Source organism: Diadema antillarum, unplaced genomic scaffold (genome assembly GCF_040938485.1).
Source record: "Diadema antillarum isolate AM-2024a unplaced genomic scaffold, OU_Dant_1.0 seq00000651_RagTag, whole genome shotgun sequence".
In the NCBI taxonomy this organism is placed as follows: Eukaryota; Metazoa; Echinodermata; class Echinoidea; order Diadematoida; family Diadematidae; genus Diadema; species Diadema antillarum.
Genome location: NW_027271564.1, coordinates 135,448 through 155,131, shown reverse-complemented (window position 1 = coordinate 155,131; position 19,684 = coordinate 135,448). Strand labels below are relative to the sequence as shown.

The window sequence follows — 19,684 nt, the reverse complement described above, 5'->3', positions numbered from 1 at the left end:
TATGTTAATTATATTACCCTCGAACATGATGATTGAAATAATTAAAGTCTCTCCTAGCTTAGGAGAGACTTCGTGAAATGGTTTTCACTTCTCCGTGAAAGTCTCTCCTAGCTTAGGAGCGGCTTGGCCATTCTAAGATTTATGTGATAGCTTTTATGTGATAGCTTCATGAAACGGACCCCAGTAGGCCTATGTCGAGAAAACTTCACAAGTGCATCCATGCAAATAGCGTACATAAACGAAAAATACTAGAGTTGCCAATTTGAAAAACTCGCTTTTGCTACTACTACTTCCGGGTTAGCCGTCAGCTGATGCAACCTGCTACGTGTTCATGCTGCATGCTGCAGCTAGCTGCTGCTTTGACCGTATAGTACCACCGTGTGTACACGGACATACAATTAATGTAGTCTGCCCAGGCCTCGACCTCAGTCTTGTACTCGATTGACGTACATTGTATGTCCACTGACTGAATGGGGTCCTAGGACTAGAAGAGACCGTGGTTGAAATGGAGCTATTCGTCTTTGCTCTTCTGTACTCATTTTCCTTCGCACCAGTGTTGCTGCTGATCTTAGTAAGTCGGTATAGAAAACTAATTGCGCTGATTGTTGCTTGTTGGTTAACTGAGAATTGAGATGGAAGTGACGATATGCGCGATACTGACTTGTGCCCGTGGCCGTGCGTGCGCGTGCCGCTCATATGCCCATGCAAATCCTTATAATCCTGTATTAAATTTAGATCTAGAAACCTCTAGACCTACATAAATTATTTCGAAGTTTGAATCGTTGAAATGGGCAAGTAGAAAGCTACTCACGAGAGGTTTGTGTTCAGTACAATCAGCAGATAATTTACAACATAACAGTGGAACAGGAAACAGGAGTAAATTTACAACGTAGATTGACATATTAATTTACTACAAGTAACTGTTGTTTAAGTACGGGACAGGGTAGACGTCATTGGATCATTATAAAAACTAAGTAAAGTTGCAGTCAAGTTGCATTTGTGTAGTGACTAAATTTTAGTTGCACTTGGATAACAAATGACTTTTTCCACAGGTGTTGAGGTGTGGACGTGTAAAATTTTACGTACAATGTAACGTTACAGGTACCGTACAAGATGACCGCAACAGCAACCCCAACACATACGTGTCGGGTTACGTACAAGACAGAGCAGTGTCAGTAGAGTGCCAATCTACTTACAGCAATTGTGTGTTAAAACAGATCAACATTAGTAATTTTAATACTGAGTGGTAGGCTCCTGTCAAGTTATGCTGATCCGTGTGATGTCCCAACTGCACCTCTCATCGTACCATTACGAAGATGAAGCTGTTCGTTAGCAAGGGTAGGGTAATAGTAATACAGTGCATTCCCGTTATAACGAACATGGTTATAACGAAATTTCGTTATAACGAAGTAAAACTTCTGGTCCCAAAATTATCGCCATTAAAGTCTATGGTACAAAATTCGCTTATAACGAACACGGTTATAGCGAAATTTTTGTTATAACAAAGTCTTTTCCGAGCACCACTGACAAAGAAAAACAAAAGAAATGTGCTCCGTTATAACGAAATGCTGATCGCTTCCGAAAATACGTAGCGGAACAAGCATTTATAGCATCTCTGATTAGGCGAGCGCTTCACATCACTGTGCGTTCGCTCAGTGTGTCCCGCATTCTTTCTCTCTCTCTCTCTCTCTTTTTCATTTGCAAACCTTCGGAATAACAAACCTTATCTTATTGTCGGATTAAAAAACCTTCGGAACAGTTAATTTTTCTAATTTTTGTTTTCATTTACAAACCTTCGGAATGACGAAACTCATTTCATTTTTCGATCAACGAGTCTTCGGGAAACGAAGAATATATTTATATCTAAATTATGAACTTAAGGAATAACGAATCGTCGGAAGAGCAAAGCTTCAAAATAATGAACAAACCTTTGGAATCCCGGGAATGGCGAAACTTCAGAATAAAGAGCCTTTCAGAGTAACAAACTTACTAAGAAACAAATCTTTGGAATAGCGAACTCTAACTGAATCCTAAACCGTCATTTTCTATACGACTTAATATTGTGTGACAATACACCTTTATACTCTCTTTTAAATGAAATATTCAAACGAAATTAAAAAGGTATCATCCCATTTCACATAGCTTTCCAATGTATGATGAGTATTATAATTCAACAAACATAATATGATATATGCGTGGTTTCCTTGTTTTTGTTATAGTATTTGTTCGGGTATAACGAAATTTCGTTGTAACGAAAGAAAACGGCCGGTCCCGAGCATTTCGTTATAACTTGAGTGCACTGTACTTACTTACTTGGGTATTACTTGGGTGTACAGACTGGAGGCAAAGCTTATTTGACCTTGTCCCTTATTACTGTTCTGTCCCGTCTCAGGTAGGGTTCATACTTGATTGGATTATTTCTCCAGTATCTTTCTAGGGAAGACTTGAATTGGTTTATGGTGGTAGCACTGATGACTTCCTTAGGTAGTGCATTCCAATTGTTTACATTTCTTATTGAGAAAGGAGACTGCCTCAGACTAGAATGGACACATTGTTTGACAAGTTTGAGATCATGACCTCTCATTTTTGAACCATTGGCCAACTGAAAGAATTTTGAGGGATTTACTCTATCGAAGCCTTTGAGGATTTTGAACATCTGTATCAAGTCAACCCTCTGCCTTCTGTAACCCAAAGCAGGAAGATGTAGTTCTGTGAGTCTTTGTGGTATCTTCTGTTTCAGTTCAGGAAGAAGTCTTGTTGCCCTTTGCTAGTCCTTTTCTAGCATGTCCTCATCCCTTTTCAGTGTTGGGTACCACACTGAGTTGCAGTATTCTATTAAATGTTGGTCTCACAATTGTTTTGTAGAGTGAGAGAAACCCCTTCTTCTGCAGAGTTGAAAATATCTCTTTATCATTCCTACTTTGATGTTGGTTCTCTTAGCAGCATCTGCTGTGTGTTTGCTGAAAGACAAATCCTCTTGAAACTGCACCCCCAAGTCTCTTTCATCACTTCCACATGTAATTGAGATGGGATTTGTGTCAGTATCCAGTGTATAGTCATACCTTTGATTTTTCCTTCCATAGTGCACTACTTTCCACTTACTCTCGTTGAGTGGCAACGGTCATTAGACCAATTTGTTATGGCAGCTATATCCATCTGTAACAAGTCTGAGTCAGTTTTGGAGTCCACTGTCCTGTATAGCTTGGTATCATCTGCAAATAGCTTCACACTGGAATCAACTGTAGAAGGCAGATTGTTTATGAAGATGTTGAACAATGTTGGTCCCAGTAGTTACTAGGATTGTATCTATGGTAAAATTAGTTGAGGGACATTGTATATGAAATCTTTCCAAGGAAAGGGAAAAAGAAAGATCAAAGGAAAGAAAAAAAAAGGAAAGAAGAAATGACAGAAGATGCTATGCCGTGTGGAAATTGACCCTGCTGCTGTATCAATCATGCGTGTAATACGCCGTTTGGTGGGGCAACATTCACAAGTATTATACTGTGAAAGAAGCCTCACTGCTGTGCGCTGTGCTATACCTTTGTATGGACTGTTGCACGTAATGCACTTGTCAATGTAATGACGCACCCCACTACCCCCGGACATGGGTGCGTCATGGTCATTTTTTGACTGACCACACAGGGTTTTTGACGGACACCACAGTCACTTTTTTGACGGACAAAACGCTGCAAGTGACGAACACCACAGTCACTTTTTTGACGGACAACACGTTGAAAGTGACGCACACCTCGGTCACTTTTTTGACGGACATCCTCGGTACATTTGACGCACCCCCGTAAATACTGAAACGATTTTTGCATACGTTTTATTCAAGCAATTTCATTTTCTTTTGGTTCGTAAACATAATTTGTAAAAGTTTCGGCAAGTTTCCCTTACCATGGCCCTGGAAGCACCGTACCGTCATTCACCGTACATCACGCTGCTGCTACGATATTCCGTACAGTATGTATTCTGTGCATTCAATCCATACATGACAATCACATGTGTGCAGATGCGCTGTGTGTGCGCGGCCATGGCTAGTGCGGTGGATGCGTACTGCTGCAGCGCAGGTACACACCACGCCACGGCATTCCCGCGAGTAACTACATGTAACAGCCTAGTCGCTGTACGTAGAGATTCGCACAGCTAACGTAACAGCGTCGCGCGTCTGGTCGGGCTGTCCCGCGAGCAGAAAATGGTACGCGGCAGGCAGTTTCTTCTGCTGCCACTTCTTTTACTGTCAAGAATTCGCCTTTGTCACCACAGATTTCATGGGTTTGTTGGAGGGAAAATGTAAGGAGAAAGGGTGGCTTTTAAATTATGTGCTTGCCAGATTCTGGCAAGCATTTTTCCCTCTTATTCCAAAACACTTCCCGAATTTGATTTTCACTTGCCGCGGGACAGCGTTCACTGTAATTTCACTCGCGGTACGTGTATGGTACTGGTAGCGTGCAAAAATGCGTGCAGTTTTCCATAGCCAAGTGACGTACCAGGACGCACCCCTCGGTTTAAAATAATGCGTGTTATTTTCCATAGCCAAGTGACGTACCATGACGCACCCCTCGGTCAAAATTTTGACCGACAATGATGGGATTTTGACGCACCCCTCGGTCAAAAATTTGACGGACAAAGCTGGTAAAATGACGAACACCTGGGTCACAAATTTGACGGACCAAACGAGGAAATGACGCACCCATGTCCGGGGGTAGTGGGGTGAGTCATTACATTGACAAGTGCATAACACAACTCAGTGGGGCTGAATTCACGAAGTATAAAAAATAGAGTCTTGCCAGTGCCAGGTAAGCCGCCTTGATATTTAGTACAGACAGACAGTGAAGGGGGTTATTTCACAAGTATGCCAAGATTAGGAGCAACAAACCTGATTTAGATGTGAAATACAAATTTGTACATGATTACCGGTATAGTGCATATTACACTAGTACACGTGTACGTCTGGGAAGTGTTACACGATAGTGCTATGCTAGATTTTGCTGGGCAAGATATCCTTATTCTCCCCCCACCCCACTCATACTGTACTCCACCACTCGCCAAATGAATGTGACTCTGAACGCGTGATATCTGTGTGTAAGCTAACAGGGATCAGGGAGGTGTCGTCTCCCAGCAAGGACAAGGGTAGTGTAGACTACAGTGGTAATGTAAAATTGGGCGGGGGGGGGGGGGGGGGGGGGGGGGGGGGGGGGGACATGATAAGGAAGTCTTCCCCAAATTTCATTGTACTTGCTACTGTTGGACCCCGTTTACAGTGCGAGGCTCGGCTGTGGCTCGGCCGCGGCTCGGCCCAGCCCCACTTCAGTGTAAACGCGCAAAAGGCCAAATGCGAGGCCAAAATTGGCCTCGCATTTGGCCTCGCTCTGGAGGTGGTCTCGGCCTTTTCTCAGTGTAAACGTAAACTGGGCCATGGAATTCATTTGGCGATGGGTCTGAAAACCAGACAATACCAAATTGCATTTGATTACAAGCAGAGCGCCACTACGACAACATATTGAAAGGTTTGAATCAAAAGCACGGCCGAGCCCGGCAGTGTAAACGGATAAAATTGCGGGGCGCGGCCTCGCAATTGAGGCTGGGCTTGGCCGCGGCTCGGCCGCGGCTCGGCCCAGCCCCGCACTGTAAACGGGGTCTTATACTTGCTACTGCTAACTAGTCAATAGCTCTTACATACAGGTGTATGATCTTACCACAGATACACTATTCGAGTCTTCTGCCTGTATCATTTTACTTGTACTTTGCATGTGCATGCAAAAAATTTCTTCTGCAAGATTTCCCTCAAACAGTGGCCTGTGCTGTGGAGATTCTCATAGTCCTACAACTGTATTATATGCAGTGCCCATTTCCCTACAGGTGTGCATAATATTTAACACACTTCAGCCCAGTCAACCCTTGGAGTGTTGTCACATGTATACAGTGACTAAACTGACTGGCATTGCTGTGGAAGCGTGTTTTACACAAACACAAACAGTGGTACTGAAATACAGGCTTCGCTTTGCTACACATTTGGAATGCACTCTTCCATACACATGATACAGTTTCATAAATTCCTTCAACAAGACAAGACAGCTCATCACAGAACAAATAGATTGTCATGTCTATCCCATGATAACTCTATCCTTTTTAAAAAATATTGTGTGTCTTCTTGTATTCCACAGGTTATTGCCTTCATCTACTTCACGACCCCTGAGCCCAACATGACCAGATTTGAGAGTGAGAAGACGTTCATCGACCCACAGAAAGGAGGTCAGAGGTCGCCATTTCCGAGTCTCTACGACCAACCCTCGCTGGAGCTGTCAGTAATCGTTCCGTCCTATTATGAAGAAAAGAGATGTGAGTGCAGCAGCAACAGCATAAGTCTATTGTCTATAATATGATGCAGTACACTCTTCATAAGGCCCTTTTGCCACCAAAATTATTGAATAAGACACAAAACAAGTCTGAGAAAGTAGATATAACCCTTCTGTTTGAATGACATTTACCAGACACTCATTACTTGGACTGATTTAATCTGGCTTGTCCTAATCCATTGAAGACTAGTCTCAAGTATACTTGGGCAGATCTCTACGGGAAATATGTGTTATATCAAAATCAACTTATCCTCAGAGGACTGATGTACATGTAACTATCAGTCTTTCATTTTGTGTAGTTTGTAAATGGAGAATGGTTTGAAAGCTTGTGCTCTGCTGGTCTCCTGACCTTTGACCTCTGAAACAGCTTTGTCAGATATGAACAGTAATGACAGCTCTTTCAAATCCTGTTCCAGCCCCAAATTATGCAAATTTCAACAACAATAAAAAAATTCTAGTGCTGTGATATGTGGCAGACATTAAGATTCTAGAAGTTGACCTTAACCCCGTGCGGTTTCACTTGAGGAATATGTTACTCAGTTTGTCTCAATAAGTAGATATGCACTCTGTTCTCCTCAAGGTTGATAATTGACTGTAGTGTCTTATTCCTTCTACTGCCACAGCATCTTTACCTCTATGCCTGTATTTCTTTCCATACACCGGCCCTACCCCCAACCCTTCTGCCTTGTCTTTCTCCCACTCTTTTAACTCCCTGTCAGAACCCTTCTCTTACTTTAACCCTTAACCCATTAAGTCCATGATAATTTTTGCTGAAAAAACAACAAATTGATACTCTTGTGTGACGCCATTAAATTGACATATGAATTTTGCTGTATAACCTATGGTGGAGAAGGAGTTCAACTTATGAAATCTGCCCATCATTTAGCCTATTTGTAAATCCCCCTCGCAGTCCAGTCTTACTTGTCAACTGGACTCAACAGATGCCACTTACAGCAGCAGTTTGTATTTTAAGTCTGTAATTGAATCTGGCTCTTTCAGATTAACACCAAACACTGAATGAAATGCAGATTGTCAACCTGTTATTGTCCCCGCCGAACGAGTTCGAGCAGGGGACTATGAAACGGGCTCCGTACGTGTGTGTGTCCGTGTGTCTGTCCGTCCGTCTGTCTGTGCGTCCGTGTGTGATCAAAATGTTCAATTTGCTACTTCTCTGTCATTTATGAGCCAATTTCAATTCTGTTTGCTTTATATGATAGCACTACATGGGAGCTTTGAAACTTCTACACAGAATTTCAGTTGTGACCTTTGACCTTGACCTTTGACCTATATTGTACATTTTGCTTCAAAATGCTACTCCTTCGCCATTTCTAACCCGATTTCGATTCCGTTTGCTTTATGTGATGGCACTAGGTGAGGGCTTCAAAACTTCTACACAGAATTTTGACCTTTGACTTCTTTGACCTTTGACCTTGATTTTTGACCTATATTGTACATTGGCTACAAAATGCTACTCCTTCGCCATTTCTAACCCGATTTCGATTCCGTTTGCTTTATGTGATGGCACTAGGTGAGGGCTTCAAAACTTCTACACAGAATTTTGACCTTTGACTTCTTTGACCTTTGACCTTGATTTTTGACCTATATTGTACATTGGCTACAAAATGCTACTCCTTCGCCATTTCTAACCCGATTTCGATTCCGTTTGCTTTATGTGATGGCACTAGGTGAGGGCTTCAAAACTTCTACACAGAATTTTGACCTTTGACTTCTTTGACCTTTGACCTTGATTTTTGACCTATATTGTACATTGGCTACAAAATGCTACTCCTTCGCCATTTCTAACCCGATTTCGATTCCGTTTGCTTTATGTGATGGCACTAGGTGAGGGCTTCAAAACTTCTACACAGAATTTTGACCTTTGACTTCTTTGACCTTTGACCTTGATTTTTGACCTATATTGTACATTGGCTACAAAATGCTACTCCTTCGCCATTTCTAACCCGATTTCGATTCCGTTTGCTTTATGTGATGGCACTAGGTGAGGGCTTCAAAACTTCTACACAGAATTTTGACCTTTGACTTCATTGACCTTTGACCTTGATTTTTGACCTATATTGTACATTGGCTACAAAATGCTACTCCTTCGCCATTTCTAACCCGATTTCGATTCCGTTTGCTTTATGTGATGGCACTAGGTGAGGGCTTCAAAACTTCTACACATAATTTTGACCTTTGACTTCTTTGACCTTTGACCTTGATTTTTGACCTATATTGTACATTGGCTACAAAATGCTACTCCTTCGCCATTTTTAACCCGATTTCGATTCCGTTTGCTTTATGTGATGGCACTAGGTGAGGGCTTCAAAACTTCTACACAGAAGTTTGACCTTTGACTTCTTTGACCTTTGACCTTGATTTTTGACCTATATTGTACATTGGCTACAAAATGCTACTCCTTCGCCATTTCTAACCCGATTTCGATTCCGTTTGCTTTATGTGATGGCACTAGGTGAGGGCTTCAAAACTTCTACACAGAATTTTGACCTTTGACTTCTTTGACCTTTGACCTTGATTTTTGACCTATATTGTACATTGGCTACAAAATGCTACTCCTTCGCCATTTCTAACCCGATTTCGATTCCGTTTGCTTTTTGTGATGGCACTAGGTGAGGACTTCAAAACTTCTACACAGAATTTTGACCTTTGACTTCTTTGACCTTTGACCTTGATTTTTTACCGATATTGTACATTTTGCTACTAAATGCTACTTCCGGCGGGGACATATTTTACGCACCGCGTAATTTCTACTTTTCCTTGTTTCAGTTTGATTAACTTCTGCTGTGTTCTTCATTTTATCTGCAGTGCCCAAGATGATGGATGAGGCAATAGAGTTCCTTGAGTCCAGACAGGTAAAGTATGATGGGTATCGGTGTGGAGTAGATTCCTTGCCCCCTCCCTCTACCCTAACCACCACCCTGTAGAACCAAGCAGAATTAGGGACATCAGGGCTTATGTACCGGGGGGAGGATTCTTCTAAACTTTTATTTGTGTAAAATTAACCTAGCAAAGCAATGTAATTTTTGCAAGAAAAAAAGCATGTTGTCGAATTTTCTCGATACTTGGGCCTATTCAGGCATGAGATTGTCCGAGAGTGCCACAGAAGTTGATGATTCTTCCTCTTACATGAAAGGTACTGCAATCCCACTTGCCCCCTTTCCCCTTGGCATGAAATCTCTCATTGATTAAGGGAGGTGAGACCTCCCTGGTTGATTCAAGGAAAATGAGCTGGTACTTGGCTATTAAGGTTATAGTGCCCCTGGCCAAGATATTGTAAAACGTTTGCATGCGTTTTGATTTTGCAAATTTCGGAGATTCAAGATTTGTGAAATTAAAATGCACATGAAAGTTGGTGTAAACTATATGCAATGAATGCCAGTGATGAAAGCAATTCATGAAAATATCATGCTTCGAAAGAGACCATCAGCCTTGATTTGTGAAAATTTCATGCCTTGAAAATATCATCCTTTACAGTGCCATGTTTCCACAAAGGCAAAGATATATAATTTCTAATGCCCTGATATGCAATGATTTCCCTCATTTCAAACCTTGGACTCAACACGAGTGCACATCAATCATGGGGGTATATGAGAAAATTACACAAAAAAATTATGATGTTAATTACATACTTGATTTAGGAATGTATGTGTGAAACAGTTCTTCTCTTTCACTTAGATACATACAACATCAAAGAGAGAACACCTTTCAGTATACACAGATTCAGAGAATGAGCACCAGATATATGCCTTATTCACTGTACTTTTTCTGCATTATTCCATGCGGTCTTATGACAGGACAACTTTGAAGTGTATCTTGTATAATTATGTTTGAGTCCATTGAAAGCCTATTGAGACAGCTGCTAAAACAGGGCTGATCATGTTTATCTCCGTGCTTTTATTACCATCATGGTAGAATCCTGAGAAAGAACCACCTGTGAAGTTCTAGTAATGGTGATTAGTGAGATGAAAACCTGATATTTCTGTGGCAAATTTCTTGTTGTCAACAATACTGTCGTGAAACCCTACCTGTGCAGAATGGAGTGTGTTTTATGATTGTATTATCATTTCAGTTTCTTTATTATACCCCCGCCAAACGAAGTTTGAAGGGGGTATATAGGAATCAGCATACGGTCGGGCGGTCAGGCGGTCGGTCGGGCGGTCGGTCGGGCGGTCGGGCGGTCGGGCGGTCGGGCGGTCGGTCCGTTGCAAATCTTGCGTCACGAACTACTTCCTCAGTTTTCAACCGATTCCCATAAAACTTGGCACAGATGTGTGCCTTGGGTTGTAGATGTGCAAGACGTATTTTTTGACAGTACCCAAAATTACGTTGCCATGGTAACGGCATATTATGGGCAAAAATGGGTACAAATCTTGCGTCGCGAACTCCTCCCACAGTTTTTGATCAATTTTTATGAAATTAGGTACAGATCTTCATCTGAATATGTTAATGTGCAAGACACATATTTCCGCAGTGGCAAAAAGTGCGTTGCCATGGTATAGCATGTTATTGGTAAAATATAGGGCAAAATGCTTCATGGCAAAACTGCTTCATCAGTGTTCTTCCAATTCTCATGGAATTCATATTGAATGTTTGTCTTAGGATATAGGTCAGCATGACACATTTCTTGACAGTGACAAAAAGTATGTTGCCATGGTAACAGCTCACATATTATGAGCCAAAATGATGGAAAATTTTGTGTTGCAAACTACTTCCTCAGTTTTTGCCCAATTTCCATGAAACTTGGTACAGATGTGTGCCTTTGGTTGTAGATGTGCAAGACGCATTTTTTGACAGTACCCGAAAGTACGTTGCCATGGTAACGGCATATTAATGGCAGAAGATCAAGGAAAGATCTTGCGGATTTAACTACTTCCTCAGTTTTTTGACCAAAGCTTATGAAATGTGGCACACACCTTGATCTTGGTGGGAAGATGTGCAAGACATATTTTTTGGACGTGTCGGAAGCTGCGTTGCCATGGTAACGGCATATTAATGGCGGAAGATCAAGGAAAGATCTTGTGGATTGAAATACTTCCTCAGTTTTTGACAAAAGCTTATGAAATGTGGCACACACAATAGCCTTGGTGGGAAGATGTGCAAGACATATTTTTCGGACGTGTCGGAAGCTGCGTTGCCATGGTAACGGCATTTAAATGGCAGAAGATCAAGGAAAGATCATTCCTTGGGTAAGACTGTCGTCACGGGGCGGGGGTATTAATCACCTTAAGTGATATTTCTAGTTCATTTTTTGTTTATATCTGAAAAGAAATTTTATATCAGACAGCAAGCAGAATGCAGTAGTTAAATTACAAGTAAATGGAGCAAAGAAAGAGGAGTGTTCAATTTTGTGAATAGTCAGGCAAGGGTTACAAGTTACACAAGCATCAGAAGAGATAGCTGATGTGGTATCCTCGGAAACATAGAATTTGGGGGATTACACATAAATTTACACAGTCAAACCAGAGATGATAGGAAGATGAACTGAAGATCAGATTAGGTCATTTCTTCTGTAGTGACAGCTATTGCCTATGATACAAATGTGATAGAAGCAAGTTGTAATTTTAGTCATCATTTTTTTTTTCTTATAAAATCCACTCACCTGTTATTCATCCATGTGCTCACTTCAATCTGTCATTTATTTATTTATTTATTTTTTGTAGCATTGGTTTTTATGTGATGACTGTTCTGTAGCTTCTTGGTACTTTTCATGCTTTTCCATTTTTTTTTTTTTTTTTTTTTTTTTTTTTAGGGGGGGGGGGGGTTAGAGAAGGTTGAACCTGTAAAGGAGACTAAGAGCTCAAAGTTCCCATGACAACCAAATCATCATTCTGCCCCCAGCAGCTAGGGCCACTATACAGCTGATTGTGATTCCCCCCAATCGTGGTCATGTGACCATAATGCTGCTTGCATAGGAATCTTCATTTCTTTTCAACACATTGAATAAAGGATATATCGGTGTGATCTTTATTTGAATGAATTCCTTTTTCAGTGTCGACACAAATGAATATGATTCAACACTTATTCCCTTCAATAAATTGCTTTTTATGCCTCCGCCACGAAGTGGTGGCGGAGGCATTATGTTTTCGTTATGCCTCCGCCACGAAGTGGTGCCGGAGGCATTATGTTTTCGGGTTGTCCGTCCGTCCGTCCGTCCTTCCGTCCGTCCGTCCGTCCTTCCGTCCGTCCGTCCGTCCTTCCGTCCGTCCGTCCTTCCGTCCGTCCTTCCGTCCGTAATGAAATTTTGTGGACAAGGTAACTATCAAAACGTTTTGAGGTATCGTAATGAAACTTGGCATGTATGTGTATTAGGGGGTGAAGTTGTGCCTATCAACTTTTGGGTGCACATGCTCAAGGTCAAAGGTCAAAAGGTCAAGGTCAAATACATAAAATCTCACTATTTCCATCATAACTATGTAATGCCTGAAGATATTTTCTTGAAACTTAGCGTATACATGTATTACCCAATTAAGATTCTCTGGTGAAAGTTTGGGTCATGAGGTCCAAGGTCAAAGGTCAAAAGGTCAAGTAAAAATATTAAAACTTCACCTTTTTTCTCTGTACCTTGGAAATTGTTCAAGGTCTCTTCATGGAACATAGTATATATACATGTACTGACTGGCAGTCGTTATCTAGAGAATTTAGGGTTCATGGGGTCAAAGGTCAGGGGTCAAAGGTCAAGGGCAACACTTCAAAATTTTACTAAATATTTCCTCATGTTTGTGCAATGCCAGCAGGATTTTTTTTTTTTACACTAGGTGTATGCATGTTTAACCTAATAGAGATTCTCTGGAAAGTTTTTTTTTTCTTTTGTTTTTGCCTCAAAGGTCAAAAGGTCAAAGATCAAGTGAAAGTGCTGAACTAAGTTTTTCCTCCATATCTCTGAAGTGGCTCAAGTTATCTTGAAACGTACTACATATTTATGCATCTTCTGCCTGACAGTGATTATCTTATGAATTTTAGGGTCAAAGGCCAGATGAAAATGGTAACAATTTACTATTCAATACAGAAAGTGCACTTTTTCTCCATACCTTGAAAATTACTCAATGCATAAACATAATGGGTCAAAGTCAAGTTAAAGTCCGTAAATCCCAAATACATGCTCTCCTATTCATCCAATTAAACCTAGGTCATGGAAGGTGAGCATTCAACACATTTGTGACAAACCTGTCATTTTAACATTTTGCCAATTTTGTGAAAATGTAATCTCACATTGTCCACATGTACTATTTAGACCTATTAGGAGAATCATGCATTATGGCGGAGGCATACCAGTCGCCATAGCGACATTTCTAGTCTTTGATGTAGAGGCTGTTCAAAAAAGTAATATTTCTTGTGTATCACTACTACTAATGCTAGGCAAATTAACAAATCCAGAAACTTGTAAGAAAATGCAATTTATTGATATTTGTGACATTTCACGCAAGCTCAACCACATAACCGAGATTACTCTTGAGATTCACCAGGTGAATGACATAATAGATGACAGGAGACATTCTGCTTCTGTTGTGTGTTCATCATGTGTGGAAAGCAAAAATTATCTCAAGGATGGATCCTCTTTAAGAACACTAAAACACTTAGCACTGAGGCCTAATCAAACAGAACTCATTTTCTTGTCAAGTCACAGACAGTAGTTTCCTTTTGTGGCCATCATTGTAAACTATTCCCCCCCCCCCAAAAAAAAAAAAAAAAAATGAAAATAGAGCAGTGATATGTCTGTAATTCTTTTGTTCTCTTCTGCAGAGAAAGGACAAATCTCGGACGTACGAAATCATTGTGGTAGATGACGGCAGTAAGGATGGCACTTCAGAGGTAAAAGGTCGCATGTCCATTGACAATCAACTCATTTGCTCCCCTGTAAAATTGTCTTATGACCAATACGTGATTGACGACGCACACCCAAACACCTGCAGTCATCTGTTGCAAATTCATTTGACATAATTTGCAAATCGGTCCACATTCTGCTTCCGCAGAATGTTAGGGGAAAGTGTGGAGTCTATTCTGTTACAGTTTGGCATATGAAGGTTGTGGTATGTCCTCTTTTACCTTTGGGATAAAATGTATTATTTTTACCTCCCTCAAGGAGGTTTTGTGTATATCAGCATTGATTTGTGTGCTTGTTTGTTTGTCTGTCTGTGTGCAAAATAACTTTAAAAATTGTGAATGGATTTGAATAAAATTTACTAGAAAAGTTGATAATGAAACAAGGAACACATGATTACATTTTGCAAGTAATCCAGAGCACTGTCTGGATCCAGGAAGTGTTTTTTTTTTATGTGTGTTTTTGGTTTTGTTTTAATCTCTGAAGGATTCTTTATCATTAGCAAATGGGGCCTACAAGGCAGGGAATTAAAGCTGTGCATATTTGAGGTGCATGTATGTGCACTAATGGGCATGTGCTCAAGGCATAGCAGGAAGCTAAGGTGGAGCCACTTGAAAGGATTCTTTATCACTGGGAAATAGGGCCATTTTTAGCAGACAATGTGGAAATGAGCTGTGTGGTGGAGGTCTGCACTCTCTGAGTGCTTATCTAATTTATTCATATTTCACTATGTTACTGGTGGCAGGATGCATGAAAAATCAGATTGTTAGGGAATAGGTACGTTTACGGTTTTTACTTTGAGAAATATTCTTCAGAATGATTCCCGTTTTCTATCTCTTTGCCTATCAGGTTGCATTAGAGTATTCAAAGAGATATGGTACCGACCTCATCAGAGTTCTCACGCTAGAGAAGAATCGCGGCAAGGGCGGTGCCGTGCGACTGGGCATGCTCAGCGCCAGGGGACGGAATCTCCTATTCGCGGATGCAGATGGTGCCACAAAATTTGCCGACATTGTTAATCTTGAAAAGAGCATGACTGAGTTGCGGGAAAAGGTGAGTCAAGTACCCTTGGTGTGGAAAATGGTACAGGCAAACCTTGTCATAAAGAGCACTTATAGGACAGCATTTTTAGCTCACCTGAGCCGAAGGCTCAAGTGAGCTATTGCGATCGTTCTTCGTCCGGCGTCCGGCGTACGTCGTCCGTCGTCCGGCGTCCGGCGTCCGTCGTGCGTAAACTTTTTACATTTTCATCTTCTTCTTGAAAACCGCAAGACCGATTTTCACCAAACTTGGCAAGTAGCATCCCTAGGGGATTAGGATCTCAGTTTGTTAAAATGGGCACCATGCCCCCCCCCCCCCCCCCAAAAAAAAAAAAAAAAAAAATTGAGGAATCTTTAAAAATCTTCTTCTCTAGAACCAGAAGTAATAGAGGTAAGTTAATACTATGAGTTAGTACATCGATGACTGTAGTTTCAAGTTTGTTCATGGCGGAATCAGGGGTGCCCCCCTTGGGACCCAGGGGAGGGAGGTGGGGAGGGGTCCTAATGGGGCCTAAATTGTACATTTTCGTCTTTTTCTTGAGAACCCCATGACCCATTGTCACCAAACTTGGCAGGTAGTATCCCTAGGGGGTTAGGATCTCAGTTTGTTAAAATGGGCACCCTGCCCCACCCAGGGGGCCCCCATAGGGTTCAAATCCCCCAAAATTAAGGAATCTTTAAAAATCATCTTCTCTAGAACCAGAAGTGATAGAGCTAAGATAATACTATGAGTTATTACATTGATGACTATAGTTTCAAGTTTGTTCATGGCCGAATCAGGGGTGCCCCCCTTGGGACCCAGCGAGGGTAGTGGGGAGGGGTCCTAATGGGGCCTAAATTGTACATTTTCATCTTCTTCTTGAGAATCCTATGACCGATTTTAACCAAACTTGGCAGGTAGTATCCTTAGGGGCATAGGATCTCAATTTGTTCAAATGGGCACCGAGTCCCACCTGGAGGGCCCCAAGGGGCCCAAACCTCCCAATATTAAGGAAATCTTCTCTAGAATCAGAAATGATAGAGCTAAGGTAATACTATGAGTTAGTACATTGATTACTGTAGTTTCAAGTTTGTTCATAGCAGAGTCAGTGGTGCCCCTCTTGGGAGTAAAGGGAGGGGTGGGGAGGTGCAAATGGGGGCCTAAATTGTACATTTCCATCTTCTTCCTGAAAACCTCACAATGGATTGTCACCAAACTTGGCAGGTAGCATCCCTAGGGGGTTAGGATCTCACCTTATTGTACATTTTCATCTTCTACTTGAGAATGCCTGGTCAAATTTTGGTATAGCTGTAAATAATTGAGATTAGTGACTGCGTGAAAGGTGAACTTGCGATACTCAGGTGAGCGCTAGACCCGCGGGTCTCTTGTATGATACAGCAAGAACATTTTCCCCAGTACAGAATTTTTGACATGCATGTCACAAGGCAATACTCCCTTGATATAGTGACCTCATATTTGAAAATCATAACAAGATTTCAAGAATGCACAAGGATTTCAATAGTAAAACCTTATTACATATACTGTTTTGTTCATTTAAATGAGCTTGAGAGAAGGGGGGAGAGGATGAAAAATCTTGTGGTCCCAAGTGTCTCATTGCAAAGAACATACAAGCTATAAGTAAGCTGGCATATTCAGATGTGTAGACCTACTAATATAATGCTATTCCCCTCTGTTGTCAGTCTTCAGAATTTGTATCAAATGTCATATGAAGATACTTGTAAGTGTGCTTTTTGCAGCTTTAATAGGGCAATAAATAACCCTAGACAGCCTAGCAACTCCAAGGAATCAACATAATGACTATGATACATATCATACTGATTAAGGTAACGCAAGAAAAGAGCAGCGCACAGTATGCCATGCTGTGAAGCATTCCTATCATGGGGAAGAAAAGCCCTCTAATTTGGGTATCGCCAATACGTAGGTGCCGTGCGCAGAGCAGCGTTTTAGATACATTATGGGATAGCTCATGGGGCAAACTTGCCCCGGTTTTGGCTGCACATGCACTTACAACACGCTCTGTCCTTATAAAGAGGTATTTTTCGTTGAAGATTTTTTCGTTGAAGATTTCTTCGCTTTCCATCATGTGACCAGCACATTGAAGCCTTGCAGTAGTGAACCATGACTCTAGTGACCGCAAATCAGTAAAGCTTACAAGACACTTTCAACTCTTTTAAGCTGAATTATAGCCAAGAAAAAAAGGGTCAACAACGGAAAAGCAAACAAAGAACTCCATTGAATTGTATGGGAACTACGACTCGCGTGAGACAACCGGAAGCACACAATGGACCGAGGAATCCCACAGTGCACCTGTGACAGAGCTCTTTAGCGTGCGCAGGAGTTTTTTACGTCAGTGGCGATAGTGAGAATTGATTAAAATATTGTATAAGGCTGTCAAATATCCAACTGGGCCTTAAACTTGATATAATATGCATGATGATGTGTGAGTGATGTATTTATAAACAACAAATTCTAATTAAATACTTTTTTATGTGAGCAGGTATCAAAGAATTGGTTGCCTTTTGTTTTCTTCACTTGACTAAGGAAAACCACCTGAACCCAATTCAAATTTTGCTTCGCGTCTTGTTATGGGACAATCAACTAAGAAAAAAAAAAAAGCAATCTAGTCTTTATAAATATCTTAAATGGGCATATTACACTTGGAATTTATTTTTTCCTCTTTCACAGGATGAGATGGCGATAGTGTGTGGATCAAGGGCTCACCTACAAGATGAGGCAGTTGCAACAGTAAGTCTTTTCTTTTTACTTTCTAAAATAGAAATTATTTTATTTGACTGCAATTTGTGGAGTTGTGCTCCTGCAGCACAGCATAAAATGTACGAAAAAGTGTACAGTCATCATGACCTGAGTCAGCCTAGACAAGTCAAAAAATTGGCTAAGTTGAAGAAAAATTATTTTCGGTATGGCTATAAACATGGATGCATGCCCACCCATCCACACTGACACAAACTCTCTATGTTATTTCATTACAAAACAAAAATGATAATAATGTTGAAAATTTATATAGCACATATTGTCAAATATTTTCAAGTGCTTCACAGATAATAACACTGAATAAACAACTAACTCAAGAAGCAAACACATACATCACTCACAAGTTTAAATACATTGTAATCTGTGAATAGCATAATCATTGGTATTGATCTTCAACTAGGTGTGTCATGAGTTTCTTTTTTAGAAGTATCAAGGGGAATGAGTCCTGAATATTGTTGGGGAGATTGTTCCAGAAAAGGGGAGCACAAGCAGAACTAGAGAAGCACTCTGAGAGCGCAGACCTCCGCCAAGTATGCAGCTCATTTCCACCACTGATCTTGTTCTTCCACAGAGATATTAGTGATTTCCACCCATACGTATACTTATAGCATTGTGTGCTGAAAGTCGCCCGATTTCCCAATATAGAAGCATTTGTTACGTCATAAACCCTCAGCTCCGGTGCGCCTCGCCCTAGCAGAAACTAGAGCACGCGCTTTAGTGCGCGCATGCAAACCTCAATACGCGCAGCCTGAACTCCCAAGTTCATTGACCCTACCTGCCAAAATGTCAAAAATCCTTCATAAATTCCCCCAAAAATCTCAGATCACTACTAAAATTTAATCATCCGTTACTTGTATCATTCTAAACCTTTCCTGCAAGTTTCATCCAAATCCGTTAATTACTTTTTGAGTTATTTTGCACACGGACAAACTAAAACTAACTAACAAACGAACACACAAACCAATGGTAACGAAAACATAACCTCCTCCCTTGGCGAAGGTAATAAGCGCAACCACCAGAATGGTTACAGGTACAAGGACCAAGTGCAAACTATGCTCCAGATGATGATCTGAAGATTCATCTGTGTAGCTGGTTTAGGTTTGAATGAGATAAGGTCATCGGGTGAAGAACCAAATTTCTCTTTTGTCTATTCTTCATCGCCATTATCACTACAATCAGCAGCAGCACTATTCATGTGACGATTAATGATTTTACCCCGCAAAAATGAGCTCTGTGATTCAAACATGAGATATCGACAGTACAGTGCCTGTGGATCAGGAAAGACAAGATCGGGGTCTCGGTGTCCCCATCCTCAATCGCAAAGGATACTCTTCACAGAGATGCCAACTCTTACTCTTGTGCAGTATTTTTGGGGCTAAATATACTCCAGGTTCATGGAAAATAATGTTTTTCCCAAATTGTATTACTACACATGTCTATTGCAGGATTGGTAAAAATACTGTTTTTCCACAAAAAAATATGCTTTTTCAGCCCTCATCATACTGCAATGCTGTTTACATGGTTAGCAACCTTGCCTCTACTGTTTTCCTCACCACATGCTGCATGGAGCTAATTTTCATATGGTGGTCACCCTCATGTGGAGTAGCTTCATTTAGAATCTGATGCAAATCATCTCATGATGAAAAGTTACAGCATTCGATCAAAATCATTTTTG

At 41.0% G+C, this 19,684-nt stretch overlaps 1 protein-coding gene across 1 annotated transcript in view; it reads left to right on the top strand.

Annotated features, from left to right (window-relative positions):
* Window positions 1-438: 438 nt before the first annotated feature.
* Window positions 439-19,684, top strand: part of LOC139736529 (dolichyl-phosphate beta-glucosyltransferase-like) — a 49,826-nt gene continuing 30,580 nt past the window's right edge. The window contains exons 1-6 of the mRNA XM_071647281.1: window positions 439-571; window positions 6,168-6,342; window positions 9,183-9,229; window positions 14,118-14,186; window positions 15,046-15,249; window positions 17,923-17,982. Coding sequence (XP_071503382.1) covers window positions 506-571; window positions 6,168-6,342; window positions 9,183-9,229; window positions 14,118-14,186; window positions 15,046-15,249; window positions 17,923-17,982 — 621 coding nt within the window. The 5' untranslated portion in view covers window positions 439-505. The remainder of the gene's footprint in view (window positions 572-6,167; window positions 6,343-9,182; window positions 9,230-14,117; window positions 14,187-15,045; window positions 15,250-17,922; window positions 17,983-19,684) is intronic.